This window comes from Zootoca vivipara, chromosome 7 (genome assembly GCF_963506605.1).
Source record: "Zootoca vivipara chromosome 7, rZooViv1.1, whole genome shotgun sequence".
NCBI classification, from domain to species: domain Eukaryota; kingdom Metazoa; phylum Chordata; class Lepidosauria; order Squamata; family Lacertidae; genus Zootoca; species Zootoca vivipara.
Window position 1 is genome coordinate 76,679,901 of NC_083282.1, and position 26,693 is coordinate 76,706,593.

The window sequence follows — 26,693 nt, forward strand, 5'->3', positions numbered from 1 at the left end:
AGATGCAGGAATGAAGTTCTGCACATAGGCTTCTCCTTGCGGCATCCTGAGTGATCTACCAGATTCCTCACCCACTGACTCACACTTGTATAGCACAAAGCAGGAAACTGACACGGTCCGGGGAAATGCCCAGTCTCCAGTCCCTGTAATAGGCAAGGGTTGAATGGCAACCCTTGAAGACTGTCTGTTGAAGACAAGAAAAGAACCCCTGTTCCAAATTAAACACCCACAGTGATTCAGGTATCAATTATTGTCTCTGCCACCTTGCCTTACCAGAAAGGCATATCCACCTCCCATTCTACTGATGTAAAGTACGAAAAACTGCATTATAATGAACCAGATCATAGGTCTATCTAGCCCAGTACTTTAGAGGGCAGTGGCTTTTCAAGGAAAGTCTTTTATAGACCTACTATTTTATAGACCTACTAAGAAGGGGGGCCAGGAGGCCTTTTGCATCACCAAGCTACCCCTCCCCACCCCAACCCCATCAGAGGACAGCTACAGATCACTGCCTAGGCCCTAGATCATTTCCCTCACTGGCAAGGAATGTCTTACCTTCGTCTTGCTGGCTGTCATTAAGGGGATCATTTTCCTCGATTGAGAGATCTCCTTTACAAGATTCAGAATGACTTCCATTCAGGTATGAGTTGGAAGCTGACTGCCGAGCTCTGTCCTCTTCTGCGTCTTCATGTGTTCGGTACACCCATTGATAAAAACCCTTCCAAAGAAAGCAGGGATGTTAGAGAGACATTTTCCCAAGTTTCACTGCACATTGGCTTTTGGATGGATTTACAGGTATCAGCAACCTGGTCTGCTCCAGATGTTCTGGACGAGCATGGCCGATAATGGGATGAGTATGGCCAATGATGGATGGCCAATGGGGGTGATGAGGAACATCAGGGAGAGGAGGAGAATGATAAACAGGACCAGAAAATGTGAGAAAACCTCATTAAAAATACAGTATCTGAAATCCATAGAGTTAGAGAGAACATCTGAGCAGAGCAACCACAACCCCACCAACATAGAGCCAGAATTACTCAAGATCAAACACCCTGTGGAAAAGAACAGTCTTCACAGCTCTGTGAAAGGCTTGCAATGTGGGGACCACATGAACCTCCAAGAAGAGGGAGTTCCACAACCTGGGTGGTACTGCTGATAAGGCCTGGTCCCACATGACTACTGACCATGCCTCATACTGAGGCAGGATATGAAGCAAAGCCTCAGATGATGATCTTAATAACTGAGCAGATTCATATGGGTCTGGGCCAAAACTGTGTAGGGATTCTAACATGACCTCTCTGTTAGCTTAACAGGGAGAGGCAGTAGTCACAGTTTATTAGCTCCAACGGTTGCAGCAAAAGAGGAGGCCTGGACTAGTAGAAAGGGTTAAATCCCCACTCCCAACATGCCACAGACCAGATCCACCTCACCTTGAAATGCCCCTCCCTCCACCCATGGCTGCTATTCAAATAACAAGTCTGGTTCATTAAGTGCATAGAGGTGCTTAATGCATTGTCTAGGTTGACCCTGACAGTACCATGGTATCCCTTTTTAATATAGCGGATGGAGAGAGAGCCTTGTGATGGAGGAGAATAGTTGTTTTGCTGACTCCTCCCTCTTCTGTGAGCTCCTTTTACTGTTATAAAGTAAAAGCTCCCACTCTATTTATGTAAAAATATTTGGGGTGGGGTGGGGGGAAGTGGTTGTTAAAATACATTTTGGCAACCTGAAAATCATCTCTCTGTTCTTCAGTCCTTCTTCCAGCCACTTCTTGCATTGTGAAATCACAACATGCAATACTCACCGTTGTGCTTCAAATGTAACAGATTAAGCATGTACTACGTTGTATTTAAAACAGCTGCACGTGTCCATTTCATTTCATTGTGGACGCAAGGTGGAACAGATGTGTGTAGCTGCTTCCAGCATGACGTTGCACACTGATTTTGCTTAAAACAGCACTGAGAAGGTACTACTGAAGGCTGGGATACATTTTCTTTCTTTCTAATATAGTGTTTTAACCTGGTCATCTTTACAGTAATTCTGTGGGATTATGACTTTAAGGATGGGGAACTGAAGCAGAGAACTAGAGTGGTCCTGCAAAGCTGTGCCTGAGTAGGGATTGGGACCTGTCTTCCAGATCAGAGTCCACCAGAGTCCTTTATGCGGCAGTGCAACAAGTAAAAAGGCATTGCATTATCCCCCATCACCCCAGGGAATTTTCCCTCTATTCACCAGTTCCAGTCTTCTGTCCATGGACTGCTTTTTCTTCATCTTGTGTGAAAACTGCCTCCCTCCAATGCTGCTGTTTGCCCCAGAGGGAAACCTGATATGGGCAATAGCAGCTGGGGGGGGGATATATTTTCATTTTGACTGTAGCATGGAAAAATAGGGGTTAAACCCCCACCACACACAAGACAAATGCCCCACCCCATGCCACAGTCCCAATCTTGAACACTTCCTCCTATGGCTTCTCTTCAAATAACGAAAGTCAGCTGCATTAAGTGCATACAGGTATTTCAGATATTATCTATTTTTGTCCTCAGTGAATAGAGATAGGCTTGAGAGGATTGTGCAAAAATACCCATATATGACATTTTTTGTTGGGGTTCCCCAATGTTTGGGAAACACTGGCCTATTGGATAAATTTAGTCTACCCATACTTAGAGCCACAGCCCAGTTTTGGTTTAAGAGGGTTGGGAGTGAAGTCAATTACTAAGAATTATAAAATGCACTGAATTTCATGAGAAGGATGTTAACATTCAAAACCAGCTCTGGATCTAGAGGAAAGAGCTCTGCTTTTAAAACTAGGATACAACAAAAATCAAGAGATTTTATAAGGGGGAGTGTTCAGGTCTTAGAACCAAATCTAATTTAGTATTTGGACTTGTCCCTGCTAACTTGACAGAAGCTGCTTTTTGCCATCTGAACAGGCATATTTTGCCATCTGAACAGGCAAAGTTCTGCTTTGGTGTGAATTCTAAGCATCCTCCCTGGTTGATGAGGGGATGTAAGTTCAAAGCTGATTTATTCAGCAGAACAGTTGCACAACAGCCTGATACAGTGTTTTCTTACCCTCTAAAAACATTATAAGAAAACGACTGCCTCCCTAACCAGTTTCTCACACCCATGCACTCACCAGATATTCCTGCTGCCTGTTCCTGTATGCCGCAAAGTGCTCCAGAACCTCAGTGTAATTTTCATTCATCATGTTATTCCCGCTCACTTTCAAGACACACTGTCCTGGGTGAAGCCCCACAGCACTTGCATCTGATCCTTAAGAGAGGTGGACAGGAGAGGGGTTTAGAAAGCACAGCTACAGAGTAAGCAATAAAATAAACAAGATATTTCTGGTCAAGTGAGTGGTGGATATGACAGATTTTCTGAAGCAACCCTAGATGGGCCATTCGCTCTTCTTATGTTCTTCTAGTGCAGGCATGTCCAACCAGTAGATCGCGATCTACCGGTAGATCCCTGGTTGATCCTGGTAGATCATGGGATCACCCCCCCCCAAAAAAAGCTAAACAACTCTGTGCAGGGCAATTCTCTGCACACAAAAACTCAACAACTCTGCTCAATTCTCCCTTTCCACCCACCCACCCCATGCACGCTCCTCCTCCCTCCAATGACAATGGGTAGATCACTGCCAGTTTCTTTATACTGGGAGTAGATCACAATCTCTTGGGAGTTGGACGTGCCTGTTCTAGTGTAAGCTGTATTATACCGAGTCAGACCTCTCCAGGGTTTCAGGCAAGGAACATTTCCACCCCTAACAAAATATGTCAGGGATTAGACCTGGGACCCTCTTTTCTACCCCTGAACTACAGACCTTTCCCTCAAAAAGGAAGGAGCAGTGGCGGAGCTTCATGCTCCGGCACTGGGGGTGGGGCTGGCGCCCGTTCTGGGGGCGGGGCATGCCTCCCGGAGGGGCAGGGCACACGTTCCAGAGCCGTGGTGCGCCTCCCGGAGGGGCAGGGCGCACGTTCCGGGGGGTGGGGCGCGCCTCCTGGAGGGGCGTGACATGCGTTCCGGGGGCAAGGCGCACATTTTGGGGGCAGGGCGGGCGCCCGCGATGGTGCCCCTTGGAGCCCGCCGCTCGGGGCGGCCCGCCCCTAACCCCCCTATCTTCCTACGTCCCTGGGAAGGAGCAAGGTTAGTTCTTTTACTAATGATCCTACAATATGTTTAGAAGGCCAATCCTATACCCATTTATCTGAAACTCAATGGGACTTTATTCTGAATGACCACGCATCGGATTGCACACTGAACTACTTTTTGTTTTAGATTGTCTACATTCAATAAGTTTATACCTTGCTTTTCCTACCAACAGTACTTTACACATCTTAAGACCCGGGGGGGGGGGGGCGGCAAGCTAGAATCAGATCTAGACCTTCCAATGTCAGTGGCTTTTTCTGGAATAAGGAGCCTGAAATGGAGCAACGAAAAGGCCCTGCTCTGTTATCCAGACATAGCAGACCAGGCTTAGGGTTGCCAGACTCAATAGAGGACGGGACTTCTGTGCCTTTAATTGCCCTGCTCTCTTTTGAGTCTGGAAACCTTAAAGAGAAACCAGCACACCCTTTGCTTGGAAATTAAACAAAGGGTCTGCTGGTTTCTCTTTAAGGTTTCCAGACTCAAAAGAGAGCAGGGCAATTAAAGGCACAGAAGTCTTGTCCTCTATTGAGTCTGGCAACCCTAACCAGGCTTCCAGTATTTATACCAGGCATACTAATAAAGAGGCTGCATCTTGCCTGCTAATAGTAGGGACCGATGCTGCAGAGATTGCAGCATAGTAGGGAATGACCTCTAGGTGCCTCTGTGCCTGACAATACCAGCTCCAGATCTGAAGAAGCCCTCAGCTAGGTTGACATCAGTGACCCTCCACCCAGCCATGAGCTTACCAAGCAAATGGGGCTTGCATTCTGTGCCTTTTAAATACGGTACCAATACAAGCCCTGGTGGGATTTTGTTCCACCTAGGAGCTCCCAAGTAGAGCTGACCCCTGCCCAAAATGTGAGGGTCCAGTTTTTGGCAAGAATCTTTGCAGGTGCAGCTTGAATTCAAGCCACAGCTGCACAGCTGACTCTTTCTCTGCAGCTCTGGATTAAACTAAAGCCAAGGCCACAAATAAAGAATAAAGTATCGGAAGCAAACCTACAGTTAACTCCCAGTGACTGACAGGTGGACAGCCCCACCCACCTGTCACATGGCCCACGGAAGATCCAGCCCACCAATCGGGTCCAGTTCCCCACATCTGATGTGAACTGTAGAATTTAGCAAAATCCACCACATAGCATCTTGTTTTAATGTACCTTGTTAACATTTTTTTAAAAGGCTATTAGTGTTATAATTAAGACACAGGGCACGATTCATCCTATATGTTACTCCTGTTATCCAGGATACAGCTCATCTACCTGTATACAGCTCCCCTATTCTGTGTTCAGAGCTCATTTCACATCCCCCTTTCTCACCTCTCCCCACAGCATGAACATATGGTGGTGCAGCTCCCCGAATCTGGAAGCACAGCTTTTCGCTGCAATCTGGGATTTTGATAATCCTGTCAAAAATAAAAGGGATGTGGATGACAACAGTCCTGCTTAGTTACATCACTGGTATTCTGTACACATGCAGTTATTCTTCATCACTTATTAAGTAATGTCTTGGGCTTGGATTCTAAGGGGAATTCTGTGACTATAGGCAAACAAACACAGCTCAGCAGTCAGACAGGGGGGAAAAACCTCATAAGATCACATGAGAATGAAACGGCATCCAGCAGCTCTAAAAGCTCTTTCTCCCAGAAGCAGGGATGTCACGCTGGGGAGTTTTTCATGACTAGTAAATTCATGCTATCCTTAATTCAGTATCATTTGTATGCTAAAGCTATTAACTCTGACGCATGAGGCATACAATGAACATTAACTATAAAAAGAAAGGCATGATTTATGATTTTATAATAAGTGGTTTAATGTGTACGTTTGCTCTCAAGACTGCACTAGAGTGTAGAATTGTAAAATGTTTACATTGCCTTCATTATAATAGGCATTAATATATATATATAGTATTAACTGCTCAGAATCCGCTTCCAAGAGCAACCAAGGCCACGCCTGGATTTTTCTGGCCACTTACTCTTTTGCCTTGATTGCCACAAGAAGCCGAAGAGGTCTCCGAGAGCAGAAAGACTGGTTCAATATCGTCTCCACCTCTTGAAATGGACGCAGGAACACCAGATCCTCATTCATGGAATAAATCTTCCGCCCAACCTGCAACCCAGCCATCTGAAATGACACACATAAGTTATAAACCACTCCACGTTTATCATTCCATCCTTTATCATTTGAGTAGCATGTGGCAGGCGGTATGTGAGATAATGGATTTACAGCTGCTTTCTGGGCAGCCCAGGAGTTCCTTAGAAGGTTATCAAGTTTTCCTATAGGAGAATGTCAGGTGATTCATTCTGGGTGTGTTCTAGATCACACAAGGTCAACTGCAGAAGGGCACAAGGTCAACTGTGTGTGTTTTAGGCCACACAAAGTTGGCTTTTTATTTACCTCTGGTCCCCCAGATCTTGCTAAGCTACAGTTCCTATCAACCCTAACCCATAAAACTATGATTTTATTAAGCCAAGCGCTGCCTATAAATGTACACCAGAACCCTTTTTTTTTAATGAATCAGGATTACTGAATGTTCTTTCAAAGGGTGAGATAAAACCTAAACAAATGAGAGTAATGATCTACAGTGGTTTCTGTATTTCCTCTGCTTTTGCTACTCTTTATAAGCGAGCACAGTTATCTGGATAATGAGATGCTGGCTTTGTGCAAGAGCTATCTATCGATTGGACAAGGGCCAAAATGCTTTTGGATACAGCTCAGCGAATTATCAGACATCTGCTTGTCGATTGTTCCTTCAAAGCATGGCAGTAAACATGCCTCCCAATGGAAGAATGCTTTTGTTGTCGCTCTATCCTGAGATGTTGTGGTTGTATCAATCACAAATTAGTTCCAGAATTAAAACATGCAGAGATGAAGTATTGCAATAAATACCTTCAACACAGAATTATTCTACCATATGGAGCGAGAATGGGGAACCTTGTTCAGTCCATGTGGCAAAGGATGTGGAGCCAGGGGCAGAAGTGGGTGGAGTAACAGGTGTAACTCTTGCCAAAGTTAAAGGCTTCTACCCACATGCACTTATATATTGATCTGGTCAATCAAGAGACAAGAGCACTTGAGGATGGAGGATTAGGAAGGGTGGCCAAGACAGACGTGAGGGCCAGACAGAAATGTCTAGACTAGAGGCTGCATTTGGCTCCCAGGTCAGAGGTTCCCCACCCTGGTTGTAGATAAATTTCAAATAGAATTAAAGCAATTTACAGCAGAGGTCACCAACATGGTGCCCATGGGCACAAATTTGCCCAAAGTGGCCATATCTGATGCCCACGGGGTCCCCTCCCCCATTTCCCACACTGAAATTAGACATTAAGCAAGCATTCTGTTGTGGCCAATAGAATACGTTGTGCTGCATGGATGTGGTGCCTACAACAATTTCTCTTGTTTGTGCATGTGATCATGGTCCCAAAAATGGTTGGCAACCAGGGCCGGCCCTACGGCCAGGCTGGGTGGCGCAGGGCACCACGGCGCCAGCCCGCCAGGGGGGTGCCGCGAGCTGCGCCCGCCCGCTGGCCGGCCGGTCCGCCGTGCAGCTGCGCCCACGGCCCCCCCGCTGTGCCTGCCTGCCTGCCCACCGCGCTGGGAAACGGGGCGGGGGGGGCACCGGAGGAATCCAGCGCACCACGGCGCCAGGGGCGCTTAAGACGGCCCTGTTGGCAACCCTTGATCCATGGACAAATGCAAAATAAGCATTTTGCAATTCAAAAAATGCGCAGAATTAGATTGTCTCTTTTTGTTCCCATTGAACAACCGGGACTATTCCTAGGCTTGAAATTTTGTGGGGGGAACGTCTCTTGAAATGAGATAAACAGAATAAGATTAACAAATTGACAGCCAGGACTTCAATGTCCTATATACTGTAGCTACACAACTAGCAGACTGCTTCAGGCAAAATTTACAAAACAGGCAAAATTTCCTGATTTGCATCAGATGTCTGAATTTAGGTTTTCTTGATTGAGAGCTTTGATTTTTTTAAAAAAACTTGTTTTGGTATAGAATAACATCACAGCCAAGCTTGTGGAAGTGACTGATTAGTTTGGGTTAAAGGGATATATTGGCAGCAAGGGGCCAATTCTTACATATCCCCTATTTTCCAAAGAAAGAATCAGGACGCAACATTCCTGCATTGCAGGGGGGGTGGATTAGATGAGCCTTGGGATCCCTTCCAACTTTACGATTTCATGATTCTATGACATGAGCTGCAGGGTCCAGTTGTGAGTGAGAGATGCAGGAAATAATGGAACATTGAGCCCTATGCCTCTATGCCCATCACTTTTTGTGTGGTGCATATGAACACAGGTGTGCTAACATTTTTATGCATCAGATATATACCAGCATGGCCTATGGAAGGAGCAGAATACTTAAATGGCTCAGCTGTGAGTTGCAGTCACTCACAGTCTTGAATTTCTATCTGGGCCTCAGACACCCAGGGATAACAATACTCACCTCCGTTACTGGTTTGCTGTAAAAAGTACTAAGTGCTACATAAATGCTGTTATTATATTCTCTGGCACCTGAAGAACTGCAAAACATGGTCCAGAACAGTTCCAATTCAGATCTGTGTAAGAGAACCTCATATACCCATCGTGTCTGCCTGTCCAGCACAATAAGCTAGCGCATTAAGAAAAAGGATTGCTTTGGTTAAGATCTTTGTGGGTTTCCAGATAACCATGAGGCCTGCCAAATTCCCAGTTTTTAGATTAATCACTTGCATCTGCAGAACCTGCCTGTTGTTGCCTTTGGTTATGCAGATGGGAGCAGGCTAATGTTGCTAAGCAACGGCAGCACAGGGAGACAATACTGCATCTCTGGGTCTTCTCTCCCAAAACCTTTGGAAGGCAGAATGGAGGGAGATGGGATGCTTAACGCACCCCCATAAAGGAGCTGCACACACAAGTGGATACCCAGACTTCATATGCTGCTGCAGTAGCAAGAAGAGGTTCCCCAGCCTACTGAGAAATCCTGACAGGTGAACCTGTCACCATGATGTCACTCAGCAATGGACCAGCACATATGGAATCATCAGTCTGCAATAGATGCCTAGGAGGAAGGGCTGCAGGCGGGGAATTAGCTGGGGGGAATGCCTTGTGCAGGGTTAATTAAGGGGCACAAAGTGGCCCGCTACCAGGACAGGGCTGATAAATGGGTCAGTGGTACATGCCAGGAGGTGGTGGCAAAATCTACCTCCAGGGAGGTAAGACCTGCTCAATTCATTATGTGTCATTATGTGGACCTGCCACTGGTGCCGCAGATAATCCAATCCAACCAGCACCTCATTGCTACTCCTTTCTCAAATTGTGCACACCAGGAATAAGGAAGAGCACTCCCTTGGACAAACTGATAATAGTGCACAGTGTGCTAGGCTACGTCACCTCAGGACAATTGTATTAAGGGGTCGTCAACACACAGTGGCTTTCACCAGTCAGTGGCCAAATGTGGTGGTCTTATCCAGCTCAGCTGCACTGAGGGATCATCCTCAGGGCCTGCCCAACATTATTTAGCTCTACCTGAGGTGGAGCAGCAAATGCTGCCCACCACCGCCGCAAACTCAGACAATATTCCTAGTACTACTGATTAAGCACAGAACTGGCTTTAAAGGAGAATTTTGTTTCAGATCGGTAGGTAGACCAAACATAATCTACACTACTGCTCACTTGCCTCTTCTTTCCAAAGGACTCAACTCAACATATGAGTTCCTCAAACCCAAAAGAACTGAGGCAGGACCCTAACTGAATATTTGCTAGAAGGCACGGTATATCCCAGGCATAGGCAAACTTGTCCCTCCAGATGTTTTGGGACTACAACTCCCATCATCCCTAGCTAACAGGGCCAGTGGTCAGGGATGATGGGAGTTGTAGTCCCAAAACATCTGGAGTTTGTCCTATGGATTTATACATGCTTTCTCTCCTGCTCCTCTTTTTTGGCTGCATTTACCCATTAAGATTTACTTGTGTAACCTGATCAATTCATATCCCTCACCATCTGCTGCCCTAGACAGCTGCCTCTTTTTGCCTAATGTTAGGGCCGGCCCTGAAGTAGGTGGTTAGCCAGACCAAACACCTCAAATTAAAGGAGTGAAGAAAAGCACAGAAACAGGAAGTTTGTGACAGGAAAAGTCATTCCATCAGATTAGATGCTTTTAGTTGCCAATGGATCAAGAGGTCAAAGAATTTGGGAAGATGGGTTGCCTACTGTACAAATATGTGAATTCTTCCAGATTCAGAAAGGAAATGAGTAGATGTTACTCAGAACTAACTTAACGAAGCTGAACATATATTAAATCATAGTAGGCCTTTAACAGTGGCTAGATGTTTTTTCAGGAAAATAGTATTTGTATAAAAGCCGATTTGTTCCTAACAAATTCAGAACTGAAGATGAGAACAAAGAGTTGGCTGATATCAATCTGAGGGTCACTTCCAATGTCACATTTTTGCTCCATGAAGAAGCACATTTGGAAAAACACAAAACAGAATGTCATGAGTGTAAAATCTGCATGGATTTCATTCAAAAAGTCTGTAAACACTTTTTGCAGTCAACTTCTGAGATGTTTCCTGAAAAGCCCTCGTCATTGTGAAATAACGTTTTACATATTCACTCTTCCATTGCTTAAAAATATTATGGAAGAATCTTCCTGGCATGATTAGGAAGAATCAGAGTGACATAGCAAGCAGTAAAGAGATCCTTTGAATGTGTGTTTAATTTGTGTGCCAAGGGGTTGCAGAAAAACTGCAGAATGTGGTACTAGGTAAAGAATGCCAGCTTTCGTTTAAAAACAATAAAATAATTTCTAGTTCTTGAGGCTGTAAAGACAAGCTTGAAAATGTGCAGCAATGCCTGATGAACTTTCAAAAGCCAGAATAATACTGAATAAAATATACTCAGTCAAAACTGGGGTTCCAATGCCTGCCCATTCCCTTCGCCAACAAAACCAGAATTATGCAGAATAATGGGGAGGGGAAACCATTTCAGAGTAAGAAATATAAATGATAAGTGATTTGGATTTGCAGAGTTGAGATAATTTGCACAGGTCACAGAACTTCTTATGGCACAGCATAAAGATTGCCTGGGTGCTGAGTTTTAGTTTAGGGCGGACTACCCTATCTATAATTAGGCCACACACATGAAACCTTATCTCTGTTCCATCACGTTTATTGTGATTAAAGTGAGAGTGGCTGACTCCCAATTTGGAGACCCCAGCTGGCCTGCCAAGCAAATTTTCCTGGCCCCTCAAGACCCCACTGACTTTGGCTGTCGCAGCAAAAACCCCACAAAAATTAAAGCAGGCATAGCACTTGAGTGGAGAGGGGACCATAACCACCCTCCTCAGCTGATCTGAATGGTGCCTGCACATGCACACCCTATGTGTATTCCATGCACACTGGTGTGAGAGAGAGCATGGGATGCCTTTTGCCGCACCCACGGCTGGCAGGTGACCTCTAGAGGGTTGGCCAGTGGTGAATGTGGCCCGCGGGCCGAAGAAGGCTAGCTACTCCAGCATTAAAGGCGAATTACGGTACTCAATCGGCTCAAAATGCTTTCCATGTTTACTATTATATTCTAATGGATTACTGAATATTGCTTTATTTTGTTTATGTCATTTGTTTTAAAGTTATGCTTTTACCTTGACTTTTTTTGTATTGGATCAGATTGTTATCAGGTTGTGATCTTTGCTGTCTGTTTTGTTGTGTCTTCAGCCTGTAAACCAGGCACAGGCAAACTCGGCCCTCCGGATGTTTCGGGACTACAACTCCCATGATCCCTAGCTAACAGGACCCAGTGGTCAGGGATGATGGGAATTGTAGTCCCAAAACATCTGGAGGGCCGAGTTTGCCTGTGCCTGGCGTAAACCATCATCGTGTAATATAGGAAGGTGGTATACAAATTAAAAGTGAAATGAAATGAAATCTAAAAGCTCAGCAATAGGAATGTGGGCACCACCACATTCAGACTATTGGTTCATCTAGCTCATTACTGACTATAAAGACTGGGGGAGAGCGAGCCAAAAATGGATTTCTATTGGACACCCTGTTCTCCCCATCCCTCCCCTCCCTGGAGAGCATCAGGCCACCAGAGGGTTTTCCAAATGGTCTGCAGCTGCTGTGCTGGCCTGGAACCATATGCCGGATAGCTTTGTAGTATCAAAAAGCAATTAAAGAGCCCAAGAATGCAATAAAAGGCATTATTGCTAGGTTTCAAATCTTTTGTGAATTGAGCCGACGGCTCTCCTGTTCACCAGGATTCGGATTGGGTTCATATTTAAAGCAGTATCTTAAGGCCAAATGGGAAAGAAGGGCAAATGGTCAAAGCAAGATTTTCTTCGAAGGTCAAGACAAAGATTCCTTTGCAAATTGTGTGCTTCTGTAGTCTCAAAACAGAGAGAGATTTCCCTCCCCATCCCAACACTGAAATGTTCTATGTGGGCAGCTTTCCAAGGAAATGACGAAGGGATTATCTGTCAGTCAGGCAGTGGCTTACCAAGAGGCTTGTATTCTGCTAAATCACGGTCTAGTGAAACATTTAAATGTAGTCAGTACTGGTATTTACAAAAATAAAAATAAAATAAATTCTGTAGCGTGCATTTGAAACTATAGAGCTAGTATTTGCAAATGGTTCCAGTGTTCCGAGGATGTAACACTTTTGCTTAATTTGCCTATTTCTTCCCTCTCTTGTGATCTCTAGCACACCTATGATTCTGATTCTGCACCTGTATATCCTGTGCCTAGTATCATTTACATACTTTACGTCCCAAAATATTCAGAATAAGTCAAGGCTCAGAACTGAGGCTCAGAACTGAGTTTCAAGGCTCAGAACTGAGTTTCAAGGCTCAGAACTGAGTTTCAAACAAGGAATGCAAATTTGGCAACTTTCTGCAATACAGGAACATTTGCCAGAGAGAGAGAGAGGGAGAGAGAGAGCTGCAAGCATGCAGAATTAGAAATATCTTTGAGTTGTTCCTGAGCATATAAGCAACCATCACAATTTACACTGTGCGACTACCTCCAATATATAATGCACTATGTAGATAGATAGATAATTTATTACGGTCGGAGACCAGCATATAAAACACACTTGGTGGAACAACCCCAAAAGGAACACAAACATTTTAAACATTGAACAACAGTAAATTTAACATTTATAAATGTGATAAGCGTATAGACGCTAAAAACCTTGAGATAAGCTACCGCAGAGACATGACCCAGAATCACCCGAGGGACCGAGTTTGGGGATTTTCTTGACAAACTAGTTTGGATCGGGGGATGGTCTGCGCCTATAGATCTGTACACAGAATCTGGTGACCATCCGGGTCCAGAGAAGCGGACACGGAGCAACGGATTCAAACTACAAGAAAGAAAATTCCACCTAAACATTAGGAAGAACTTCCTGACAGTAAGAGCTGTTCGGCAGTGGAATTTGCTGCCAAGGAGTGTGGTGGAGTCTCCTTCTTTGGAGGTCTTTAAGCAGAGGCTTGACAGCCATCTGTCAGGAATGCTTTGATGGTGTTTCCTGCTTGGCAGGGGGTTGGACTGGATGGCCCTTGTGGTCTCTTCCAACTCTATGATTCTATGATTCCTCTTTTGATCTTTGCCTAACAGGAGGAGATCAAATTTTTGCTTTTCCGGGAGGTCGGCGAGCCTCACCAGCAGGGGATCAATGGTCTCACTACGTGCCTCTTCATAAAAGGGACATCTAAAAAAGAAGTGCTCTGGGCTTCCTATCTCCCCCAATGAACAGGCGCAAATTCTGTGAGCATATGGGACTTTTTTAAAGGATCCTTCCAGGACCGGTGAGCGCAAAGCTGAGCTTCTGGCGAGAGTAAAAGCCCTTCTTGCATTTTTGGATACTAGAAAGAAGAGATATGCTGCCCGTGCGGCTATCTCTCTCTCGATTTCTCCAGTTTTATAGTCGGGGCACCTTGAGCAATCCTGTTGGCTCTCAGAGTCTATGATTCTTTGCCTTAACCATAGCTTTTGCTTGGCTCAACCCCAGAGTTAGAAGGGCTTGAGGGGCAAAACCCAGTTTCTGAAGGGTGTTCAGGACTGCTGTCTGCCAGCCTGACTGGAACTGGTTGCAGAGGATCAGTGGGGCTATTCCTCGGGGGAGTAGATTCGATGACAGCCATTTGCAGATTGATGTTAGGCAGATATAAGCCTCCACTCTCATCATCCCCGTTTCTAGTCTGACCCATGTGTTTGAAACGCATCTGGGGACTTGTAGGAGAGCTCTAAGAAGTTTTGATTGAATTCTCTCAAAGGGGGAGAAAGCAGAGGAAGGCAGGCCCAGAAAGGATCCTAAGTTATTTAACAGAAGCCTTCTATCTATAGTAGCACCCTATAGTCTGTCCCAGAGTCTGGTTCTGGAGACTGTATCGAAGGCTGCTTTTAGATCTACGAAGGCAGGGTAAATGCACTATGTAGACTTGCATATCTGCCCAACGAATGGCGACTTTTGCAAACAGTGAACATGTACCAGCAAAATTACAAGAGTGGATTTATGAAATTTGTCCTCTAAATGGGTTCACATAATATGGGAACAATTGGTGGCTTATGTACATTTCCCCCTGAATACATCAGACCAATGCACTATGTGGGTGGCAAAGGCAGACAATGCTGGTCTTGAGTTAAGGAGCCATATATTGTCTGGATCAATCTGCCCAACTTTTATTAATCCACTCTTGTCAGTAAGTACATATCCTTTATTGTGAACATCCTGTGAAACTACAGATTGATAGCATGGCTGGCTTTGAAGGTTTTAGCTCTCCTCTTCCCATTCATAATCCAGGCCACCATGCTTTGGCAATGTGCACATAGTCCTCCTGCTCGGCAACTATGGTGGCAGTGTTTAAAAGACCATATTATCTGCACATGTTTGTTATAAATGTGCATCCTAGCAAAAAAATCACTATCACACAGATGTTCACAAACATGGCTCTATCTTAGAGGTGTCATTTAAACCACTAATCTACGGTATTTCTGCAGCCACTGCTAGTGAGATTTTGGAAGCAGGGAAATTACAACCTTTATTGACCAAAATGTACTACTCCATAAGTTGTGTTGCACTTTTGCTCTCTCACTTTCTTAACATGGCCCGTGTTGGGCTTTCCTTAATTTATTGTCCAGATCACTAGTGTGCGGTCTTGTGTTAAAGGCAGATAAAAATAGTGCTATTACACAGAAGACACTAATTTCCAGTTGACATAAATGCTTTTGCCTTGAGGAATCAACTAGATGTGGCATGGGATCAGAATCTCCTGTTGTTGTTGTTGTTGTTTTTAACTTCAAAGCAGCTATGAAGGGCTGTTAATTTGGTCCTGGATTGGGGGTGTTTAACCATTTCATCCTGCACTGTTCTCTGGACCTAAATTCCATCCCAAGTTATTAGCTCTGCAGGAGGAAAAAAGCCATGTGCAGATGCTTGTTGTTTGATGCTGATCTGAAAACAGCTTCCCTGTGGTTAGCTTCATGTCTTGCAACACAGTATGCCGCTCTGGGCCAGAGGGGAGCCTGCTGTCTTATCACTTAATTAAATTACACCGAAAGAATGCCATATAAAGGAACTAAACACCTATCAATACACAAAAGCAGTTTCCTGCAACAGGAATCACAGAAGATCCTCGGTGGCCTTCTAGATGCTACTAAAACGAAATAACTCCCTGTATGTTATTTTGGGGGCATTTCAAAGCACCTCCTAATGCAGAAAAGGCGAATATATACAAATGTCAGGAGGTTTCACCTCTGCATGTGACCCTCGACGAACAGACTTCACCACAATGGCTTTGTTCTTGTCTTCTATGTCGAAGCCATAGTCATCCTCTTCTGGCAAAACCTTGGAAAGGAGGAGGAGAGAGAGAGAAATAACTTGTGAGCTGTTTCATCAACCAATGAGTTTGGACCTAGGTTGTGTAATTGTTGGTTGCATGTCACATCAAACCATTGTTTAAAACAAACTATGGTTCAATGTGAACGTACAACTTGCTGCTGCATGCTACTGAAAAGTTCTCATCGCACTCCACTTCTGCTGGCTCGTTGTAATATCTAAACTGGATCTCATGGTTTGTTTCCTCAAAACAAACCATAAGTAGTAAGCCAAGAACAGACCTTGGACCACTTGTGGTTTGGAGAAAGCAAACAAACCATGAATCTATGTTTGGATGTCACGACAAACTAAACTCTGGTCTGTTTCCCAGTGATGCAGTAGTGGGGTAGGAACACAGCAAGAACCCTTCAGTAGCACCATCACACTGAATGTTTACATTCAACCATTGTTAGTTTTTAACAATGGTTTAATGTGACATGTGAACTGAGCCAGTGTCTTCTTTCGTCCTGATCCTTAACATGAATTGAAAACAAAATATTGTTTATTTCCAGTTCTTATCATGGTAATTTTTAAAAATATATATACATAAATCGTGGAGACCTAACACAGAAAGAAATGCCAACAGTTGTTCTTGCAACACAACATGCATTGAAATGCAGGATTAATCTATGGGCACCCAAGATTGAGGACCAAACTAGATACAACAGTGGCAGATAGGTGCTTCACTGAAACATGGAGGCGAATAGGTCTTATTATAATAGCAAAAGCAGCACAAAGGAGAAAGGTGTGGAACTTTTTGCCCTCCCACCACTTGTCTCCCCTGAGTCCATTGCCTAAAGCACTTTCCTCCAATCCTGGCTCATTTCCAGCATTATATCACAGAATGGAGAATTGCATCTGGAGCAATTAACCGCAGATAGCCCTAAGGCACAAGAGGGAGAATGGTTAGCACCGCTCTCCCCCACAGTCTTTTTACAGTTCACACACACACACACACACACACACACAGAGAGAGAGAGAGAGAGAGAGAGAGATGTACACAGACTTCACATGTGGGAAGGGTACACATATGATTATTGGCCCTCCCCCATTTAGCTTTGGCCTTCAGTCTTTTGACTTGTAAGCCAATGTGACCACTAAGCCCAATGCAGCCCACTAGCCATGTATTGTGCCTCACCTGCCTGAGCCTGGAAAAACAGGCAGGATACTCAAACACCCAGCAGGTTACATTTGGTTTGCCAGATCACACACACAAAAAGTAAACAGTCAGGAAAACTTCTCATAAACATGTTGTCCCACTTTGCCCCTCTTCACTGTCTCATTGGGGGGCAATAGTGAAGGTTCATGGATACAATAGCAGGGAGAGGCTTTCTCTCTCTCTCTCTCTCTCTCTTGCTAATAGGGTGACAGAGTTACTAGGGGTAAGAACCTCCTCTAGACCCCTTGGACCTCACCAGGGTATTGGGAAGTATGATGAGGTAACAGGGAGAGAAGAGGAAGACAAAGGAGTGGGGTAATGTTCTCTCTTCTTTTCTGCATCTGCCTTTGCTGTTGTTCCTGCCGAGTGAAAGGAAGGGTAATTTTGTGTTTGTAGATGGAAGGAAATGTGGACTTTGAGAGATGCGGGAGGGTGGTGGAGATGGCAGCGGGATTCTCCACAAGCTCAAATCCAAAATTTGAGCAGAAGGAAAATTTTGGCACCTTTAAAGCTCTTTTCGATTTTGTGGTATGCTTCAGACTCCAAATTCCACTTCAATCTTGGCTAGGAAGAAATTCACTAGCAGATCTAGTCTCAACATCTCTCATTCATGTATGTTTCAACTTCCAACCAAATCCCCCTTCCCTGCCCGCCCGTCCACCCCCATGTGAGGCTGCTCTTGAAAACTACCTGGAAACTTCAATTTATTCAAAATGAGGCAAACTGCTTGTTTTCATACCGAAAAGGCTCCCAATGTATTTCTGTATATTTTTCAAGGTGTCGCTCTTAACCTTTAAGACTGCAAGTGAAATTGAGGGTGAGGATAAGCAGGGCACTTCCAGCACATTCTGAAACTCTCTCCACAGAGAATATTAGCAGCACAGCACCATAAAAATGTCAGCATTAGTGTTTCTACCCAGCAGTATCTGGGGGGTTGGACTGAATCTTAACCTGAGGTGGCTTAATTTATGGTGATTATTCTGTTTCAGTTTTTTTGCAAATTGCTTAGATTTTTTTTTTTTAATTTCGTGTTAAGCTACTAAGAAGTTACATAAACAGACAAATAAATAATAAAATAGTATGTTCTTTGTTGTGTGCCTAGCAGGATTGGTTGAACCATCTTTCAGATAATAAAATTCCAATAAGAAATAAAATTTAAATTTGCAAAATTGCATCAAACCTTTACATGATCTGCTAGGTAATAAACATCACAAGCATGTTGGGTTAGGGTTTGGGCGGAGGAACTTGCTACAATTCCTTTCTGCAGTGCTTAGAAGATACAGAGGCTATTATGTACTTGTGGATCAGTGCTATTAGCTCACCAGTTTCCTTTTGTTGCGGCAGTTCATTATGGCAGAAGATTAAGGAAACTAAGACTCCTTTCTGGCAGGAGTTGAAATATACAAGACAACACTCTCAGTTACCTATGGCTCCAAACAAGCAAGACAAAGATTCAGGAGACAGTGAAGCTAGGGGGAGAAAGTGCAGAAGAAGAAGAAAACCCTGCTTACAAAACAACACTGAGAAAGTCTGTTCACTACAAAGAGCTCACCGCTCACTGGCCTTACAAGTGGCCCAGGTTTCATCTTCCAATACAATCTACCCTTTGTGCCCATAAGTTCTGGAGCCAATTGAAACTGGATGGAGGACTCATCTGCTCCAGCTTGCCATTTTTCATTTGGAGAGGCTACAGGGGGATTGCTTGCCTGCCTGCCTGCCTGCCTGCCTGCCTGCCTGCCTGCCTGCCTGCCTGCCTGCCTGCCTGGAAAAAAAGCACGCTCACAACAGTGTTTTTTCAAAGCAATGGGATGCGAGAGCTGTAATTAGCTCTACAATTTGACTGGATTCATGTGGGGAAAGCCCCAGGAAACCTTGACCCTTGGGCAAGTTAAACAAAGCAAAGTACTTTTAATACTATGTCTTGGTCATTTACTGTGGCTTAAAATAGTTTCAATGAAAATAACAGCTTAACCTCTCTTTACATTTAAAAATGAAGTTAAAACGGAAAAGCAATTCTCCACAAGGCCGAGTAATGCTGCTGGTTTTTATCAGGTCCTCCGCCAAGGCGTAGGGGTGTTGGGAGATCCTTATGCCCTTAAAAAAAAATAAGTTTTGCTGATTAACCATCAATCTGCTTTTCAGTGTTCTACCCATACATCTGTTAAGGGTCTTCTCCTTATGCACAAACTCTGTGTTAAATTGCTGTCAGGTTGTAGGGATACTTTCTAAGGCAGCTTCCCCCACCCTGCCATGCTGGCTGGGGCTGATGGGAGTTGCAATTCAAAACATTTGGAAGGCACCAGGTTACGGAAGGTTAAGGTAAAGCGCCAAAAGACTGGTGCATGATCAAGGGCCTAGGGCATTGCCATCCTGCGTATTAGTTTTGAAGCAGGCCAAAATGCCTGGCTTGATCTCCATTGCAATGTAGTGCCGCTGCTGCAGGAGCTGTTCACTAGCCACCTCCCTTGTCTTGTGAGATTGACAGCGCAACCTATTCATGTCTACTGAAAAGTCAGCCCCACTGACTTAAATGGGACTTGCGCCCAGGCACGATGATGATGTTGTTGTTGTTGAACAGCTTAGATGCCGAACAAATTGGCTCCCGAACGGTGCAAACCCAGAAGTAATTGTTCCAGTTTGCAAACGTTTTTTGCAAGCTGAACATCGGGTGCGGCTTCTGCGGCTTCAGATTGTTGTTTCAGGAGTTGAATGGACTCCCGGAATGGATAAAGTTCCAAAAAACCAGGGTTCCACTGTATTTGCACATACTTTAAATAAAAAATCATTAAGAGTGAGGCTCTTTAATACACTCTGTTTCTGAATTATTTTTCTATTGTGGTTTTACCTTGCTGATTTACTTCATATTTTATGGTGGCTTATTATTACAGTATTTTAATTTAAATGGTAGATCGTAAGTGCTTTCAATAAACACACGCATAAAAATAAACAGGGCTACTGGATACTTCATAAGTTGCCGTCTCTGTTGAAGGTCTGACTATTTGTTTCATCATGAAACTTCCCAGACCAACCCTGGAGTCTTTACATTCCAGTTTTGCAGCCATCATTTATGAACAACAAAAGAGATATCCTAACACTGGTACATTTTTAGTATCTGGAATTAGGCCTAAGATTTAATTTTCCTGAACTATGTAGAGAATTTTGTATGTTTTTCCAGCATTTCATGTTTCATGCCAGTGAACAGAAACAATTGCACAAGCAAACGAAATTAAGTATTTGTTTGAAGAGTGTTTGCTTCACACTGGAACAATTTGCCTTTTGGCATCTGCACATGTCACTTGGCAGAAAACATCAGCTGTTCTTTCCAGTGTTAGGTCAGAACAGAGGATAAAAGACAAGGGGGAATAGAGAGGCAGTCGATTTCTCCTTATGCAATTTGGCATCTGTTGCAAAACAAAAAACAAAAACATAGTGCATTTCAAAAGCCACTCGACTAAGACAATCCATCTTGTTTAAAATTCAGAAGGAACGTAGTGATGGATAAAGGTGCAGATGATGTAATTCATCCTTTCCCAACCTGGTATCCTCTAGATCATTGTTTCCCAACCTTGTGCCTCCAGATGTTTTGGGACTACAACTCCCATCATTCCTGACCACTGGTCTTGCTAGCTAGGGATGATGGGAGTTGTAGTCCCAAAACATCTGGCGGCACAAGGTTGGGAAACACTGCTCTAGATCAGGCATAAGCAACCTTGGCTCTCCAGATGTTTTGGAACTACAACTCCCATGATCCCTAGCTAACAGGGCCAGTGGTCAGGGAACATGGGAGTTGTACAGTAGTTCCAAAACATCTGGAGAGCCAAGGTTGCCTATGCCTGCTCTAGATCAGGCATCCCCAAACTTTGGCCCTCCAGATGTTTTGGACTACAATTCCCATCATCCCTGACCACTGGTCCTGTTAGCTAGGAATCATGGGAGTTGTAGGCCAAAACATCTGGAGGGCCAGTTTGGGGATGCCTGCTCTAGATGTTTTGGGCTGCAATTGCCATCAGCCCCAGCGAGCACAGCTATGGAAAGCACCACATTTGTGAAGGTTCCTGCAATGCAAGGCAGCATCCCAGCCTAGAAACCAAAGAATTCTAACTGTTCCTTCCTGTGCAGGGTCCACTGGAGAGGACACACCAGAGTGCACTTTGCCAAGGGACTCTTTAGACTCACATATGACCTTCAAACTAGATCTGCCACAGAGTATGCAACTCAACAGGGTTGAGTTGAAATTAGCTCTCTGGTGATGTACCTACAGTATATGACGAGCACGTTTTCAAACATGTTTGCCTGCAAATACCCGATTGTCACAGTCTACGTTCTAGGACACATCCTTAGCATGTCCTAGGTGCACACCTGAAAAGGTAATGTGTGAGATGGCACAAAATGGGATTTGTGACCTGTTTGCAAAAAGCCTGACTAAAAATAATTGGTCAATAAATCCTCTGAATTGCTTATATGAACAGGCCTTTTTGTTCATTATTTAATTATTTTAATCTGCCCTGAATTGCAGCTGGAAAGGCACGGTTAAAGTCTTTCAATTTGCTGCTGCTGCTGCTGCTGTTTTATTAACTGCCCTGAATTTCAGTTTGCTGGAAAGGCAGAAGAAAACTCTTTCAATAGAACAAGAGTTTTTAGTAGGAATATTTTTTAAAAAATACAACATAACTGACGGGCACATGACACATTACATACAGTAATCACAAAATAACTGAATATGGTGTTTAGGGGAAGAATCGCATTTTCCAGTGACACTGTAGTTCTGTCTGAGTACTGAAGAAAATATCGTGTGGCATAGTGGTCAGAGCCTTGGTCAAGGACCTAGCAGAGCAAAAGAGTGAGGGTTCAAATCCCCACTCAGCCATGAAGTCCACTCAGTGGGTGACCTTTGGCTAGGCACCAACTCTCGATCTAACCAACCTCACACACAGCGTTGCAGAGAAGAGAATACAGTATGCACGTGCAAAGAACCATGTCTATAACCTTGAGTCCCTTAGAGGAAATGTAGGATATAAATGCAGTAAATAATATCCTTGCAAGAAAAGAGCATGTAGTGGAAAATGAGGTAGAAAAAACTGAGGTGGTGTAGGTCTGGCTTACGCAGCCAACCTTTCCTGTGAGTCCTTGCAGGAGCACTCATACCCTTTAGGGTGGCCCAGCTGGGTCTTGATTGCCCAGATTAGGAGCCGTAATTGGCACAGCTGGCGGCTGAAGAGACATCCAGCCCCACCTAGTTGAGGCAGGTACAAATGGCAAAGGCCAAGGTAGAGTAGAGAGAGAGAGAGAGAATGATGGACCAAATGCTGCTGAGGTTTCCCACGGTTGATCTGGTGTGTATGTGGGTGAAAGTCTGGTGGGGGGAACTGCTCCCTTGGGGTTATTTCTTGTAAGAAGGTTTACTGACGGGGGGAGGTTGTTGCTGTTTGAGAAGGTTTTCCTATTCTGTCCAAATAAAAAATATATTTTCCCTCATATCTTGACTACCAAAGATCATTTAAAGAACCTGCAGAGATAATTGGCAAAACAGAGCATCAGTTGAAAAGGTTCATGGTTGTGAAATTCTTGTTCCATTTGAACTCCCCAATGGGTCCCGACTTCACTGCAGACTTTGAAGTATGCCCTAAAGATCCATTTGTTTACAAAAGCCTTCTCTTAAATGATGGTTATATTCTGTCGCAGTATATGTATTTCAATTGCATTCTTGGTGTTTTATGGTTTTAATTACATACACCATGCATGGGTTTGGCTTTAAAAAGCAGCCAATGAATATTTTTTAAACATATACAAATAAATCAGATCTGTAGGCAATGCATAGAAAATAGGAAATATGTCTGCTATTTTTTTCAAATTGGGAGGGAAGGGTGGATGGCCATTGTGGAACTGTTCTTTTAATAGCCCCCAGGTATTAAGGGACTCAGCAGTAAATAGTACGATACAGTACACAGACTGCAAGTTTGAAAACTCTCTTTTTTTCCTCCTCTTTGCTAGCTGCAATCAGCAGTGCGGCTGGAGGGGCGGAGGCAAGGAAGCAGTGGGGAAAGAAACAACACTGCGGATATGCATGTCTGCTGCAATAAGAAAAATCGAGAGCAGCAGCATAAGGGCAGCTGAAGCCATCCACTGGGATACACTTATTTTCCTTAATGGAACTCTGGATCCTTTCCCATGCTTTTTCTAAGCACTCTTTACTGCTCTTCCATTTTGCTATTATCCGCAAAGAGAGTGGCACAGGCTCTGGCCCACTGTCAGGAAATAAGCTTGTTTAGACGGAAAAAGAAAAGTAATCAAGGCTTATAAAATGATCCACTCAAAAGTGCAACAGAATGGAGCAAGAGCTTATAGAATCAGAATGACAGACGTGAGACACCTAGAAATACAGATGCGAATAGAAAACAAGTGGAAAGGAAGTCACTGCTTTGTGCACACATGGTTAAAGGTAAAGTTAAAGGGACCCCTGACCATTAGGTCCAGTCGTGACCGACTCTGGGGTTGCGGCACAAATCTCGCGTTATTGGCTGAGGGAGCCGGCATATAGCTTCCGGGTCATGTGGCCAGCATGACAAAGCCGCTTCTTGCAAATCAGAGCGGCGCATGGAAACGCCGTTTACCTTCCCGCTTGGAGGTAAACTATTTATCTATTTATCTACTTGCACTCTGACGTGCTTTCGAACTGGCAGGAGCTGGGACCGAGCAATGGGAGCTCACCCCGTCGCAGGGATTCGAACCGCCAACCTTCTGATCAGCAAGCCCTAGGCTCTGTGGTTTAACCCACAGTGCCACCTGCGTTCCTGCACACATGGTTAAGAAGCACTAAAACACATTTGACATCAGTTCTGTATGTGCAAATGGCCTCACATTGTGTTCCAAAATAATCTTGTTTTCACTTAAAAGTGGTTTAAGAGACATTAACAACCCAATCCTATGGAGCTGCTTGTGGATCTGTTTATCAGTTGTCAGTATTCCATGACACACTCTAGAATGACCAAGTTACAGGTAGGTAGCTGTTTTGGTCTGACGTAGTTGAAACAAACAAAAGAAAAATCCTTCCGGTAGCACCTTAGAGACCAACTAAGTTTGTCATTGGTATGAGCTTTTGTGTGCATGCAACATGTCACCTTTAAACCAAAGAAGTGTGCGTGCACAAGAAAGCTCATACCAATGACCAACTTGGTTGGTCTCTGGTCTCTAAGGTGCTACTGGAAGGATTTTTTTTAGAATGACCAAGACACATAACTTTGGATGGAGTAATGCATAGACTTGATTCTCACTGTATGAAGTCAAGGGGGTTAGGGAGTCTTACCACTCCAGATATGTTCCTGAGCACAGTCCTGTGCACCCACTATCCATGCATAAGGCCACTCCTTGGAGAAGGAGAGAGCCTTCTCCAAAAGTAACTTGCCCTGGCAGTACTGCTCCATTCAGTGTGATGTCTGCAAAGGGATACCTATGAATGAGTCATTAAACATGTGGAAAGGAAGCTTGTTCATGGGGAAAGCCTAAATGGATTGAGTGGATCACATGCAGGCACCCCTTGCAGAAAGCATGGATATCAAGGGCCAGAGGCAGATGCACATACACTGTTGGGACAGGACCAGCAGCACTCTTCCTTGTTCATGTGACCGCCAATTCACAGATAACATGTGAATCAGACAAACAAGTTAACATTGCAGGGAGAGGAAACTGCAATATGTCTCTTGGCAACAACAATGCTTCCTCCCCCAAGAGCTTCAACCTAGTCATACACACATACACACACAGTCATAATGATGGGCATTATTATTTTTTTAGGAAATAAGTGTATCAGAAGCTCTTCCTTACCAACAAGCTTTTAGCTAAGATGTTTTCAATCAGCTTGAAGTCATTTCGCAATGGCTTGCTCTTAGAACTTGTACCTTCCATCTCCTCATCTGCATGAAAGCGGAAATACTGAGACTCGTCTTTGAATTCGCTCTTCTCCAGAACTTGAAACCAAAAAGTGGGAAGCGGGTAGATATGTCAGTACACGCCAAGCACAACAGGAATATAAAAGCAACATTGCCATTTAAAAACAACAACAATAACAACAAACAGGTCACCAACAGCAACAGACAATCGTATATTCTTTGTTCTTACAGCTATTGAACCCACTAGTCTGATCCTCCCAATGCATGAAGTTACATGGTAGGATTCTATATATCCACTTTTCTCTTGCAACATAGATGGAATTGTTTTTGGTTTAAAGGTGACATGTTGCAACTCATTTTTAAGCACATAGCTTTTTTCTTTTGTCTCATCAATGGGAACTTTCTGAAAGGGCAATAAATAGGGTTTTTTATAAAATAGAAAAGAAAAATCACTGTAAAAAAACCACACCTTGCTTTGCATATGAAAAAGGCAAACAAGATTACCAGATGGATGCTAAAGAGCCATGACCCCTTCCCTCTGAATCCCATCTCTCCACTCTTAACACCTCCACAGAGTTCTCTGATAGCGCTTTCCCTATCCTGCTAGTCCCAGTAGGACAAACGTGCTCTCCTCTGCAGTAGGTCTGACACACTGTCCCTGCAGACGGGCATGAGTCTAGGCTGTGTGTAGCTGACACAGAATCTGAAATATCCAAGAGAGGATGCAAAACAACTGCTGCTTTTCATCCACGTCTTGGAAGAACTCCAGTTAGTAAACATAGGTCCATTGTGAGGTTTCCAAAGGCCAGCCAACTCCATTGAAAGATAAGAGAATGGTCATAGAACTACATTAACTTCTCAGCTGTGTCTCTTCTCCTTCAGCAGTGTTTTGTTTTTGGTTTAACTATTTTCTTGGCTGGAATTCATTGAACCAGAGAGGTCATGTCCTAATATACTCCTTCATCTTTAACAGCTTTAACAGCTGATGTGTGGAAGAAGTATAATAGAAATCTGCAGATGGCTTGCTAGACTTGTAGAAGTCAGTTGACCCATATCCTGCTAAACTTTGGCCACCATCTGTTGTTGATACTGCACCACATTTGGACCAGTGTGATCAGCAGAGTATGCATGGGTCCAGCAAAACATCAGAGTTTTCTTGCTTTCCAGTAGTCAGTTCCCAATCCATTCTCAGTTGAGAAAACTCCTTTCCCACTCAGTTCAGACCCTCCAAGTGTCCCTATTTTACAGGGATTTACAGAAGCTGCCCCAGTTTCTGATTTGATCCTGGAATGTCTTTATTTCCATTGGAGAAATGTTGGAGGATATGCAGCTATGCGACTTCCGAGCCGAGATAAGTAACTATACAACCTTTAGAAGGTTGGCAGCCCTGTAAAGTGGTTACCTCTGGTTACGAACTTAATTCATTCTGGAGGTCCGTTCTTAACCTGAAACCGTTCTTAACCTAAGGTACCACTTTAGTTAATGGGGCCTCCCACTGCCGGCGCGTGATTTCTGTTCTCATCCTGATGTAAAGTTCTTAACCCGAGGTACTACTTCTAGGTTAGCAGAGTCTGTAACCCAAAGTAGGCTATTTGTAACCCGAGGTGTTTGTTGTGGGATATGTCAGTCAAA

At 44.1% G+C, this 26,693-nt stretch overlaps 1 protein-coding gene across 1 annotated transcript in view; it reads right to left on the reverse strand.

Annotated features, from left to right (window-relative positions):
* The window catches only part of PREX1 (phosphatidylinositol-3,4,5-trisphosphate dependent Rac exchange factor 1), a 240,368-nt gene that overhangs the window by 33,335 nt on the left and 180,340 nt on the right, over nt 1-26,693 (reverse strand). Inside the window, exons 16-21 of the mRNA XM_035122595.2 lie at nt 24,997-25,139; nt 15,894-15,986; nt 6,124-6,272; nt 5,469-5,554; nt 3,137-3,273; nt 556-718 (exon numbers count right to left, since the gene is read on the reverse strand). Of these exons, the coding sequence (XP_034978486.2) occupies nt 556-718; nt 3,137-3,273; nt 5,469-5,554; nt 6,124-6,272; nt 15,894-15,986; nt 24,997-25,139 (771 nt within the window). The remainder of the gene's footprint in view (nt 1-555; nt 719-3,136; nt 3,274-5,468; nt 5,555-6,123; nt 6,273-15,893; nt 15,987-24,996; nt 25,140-26,693) is intronic.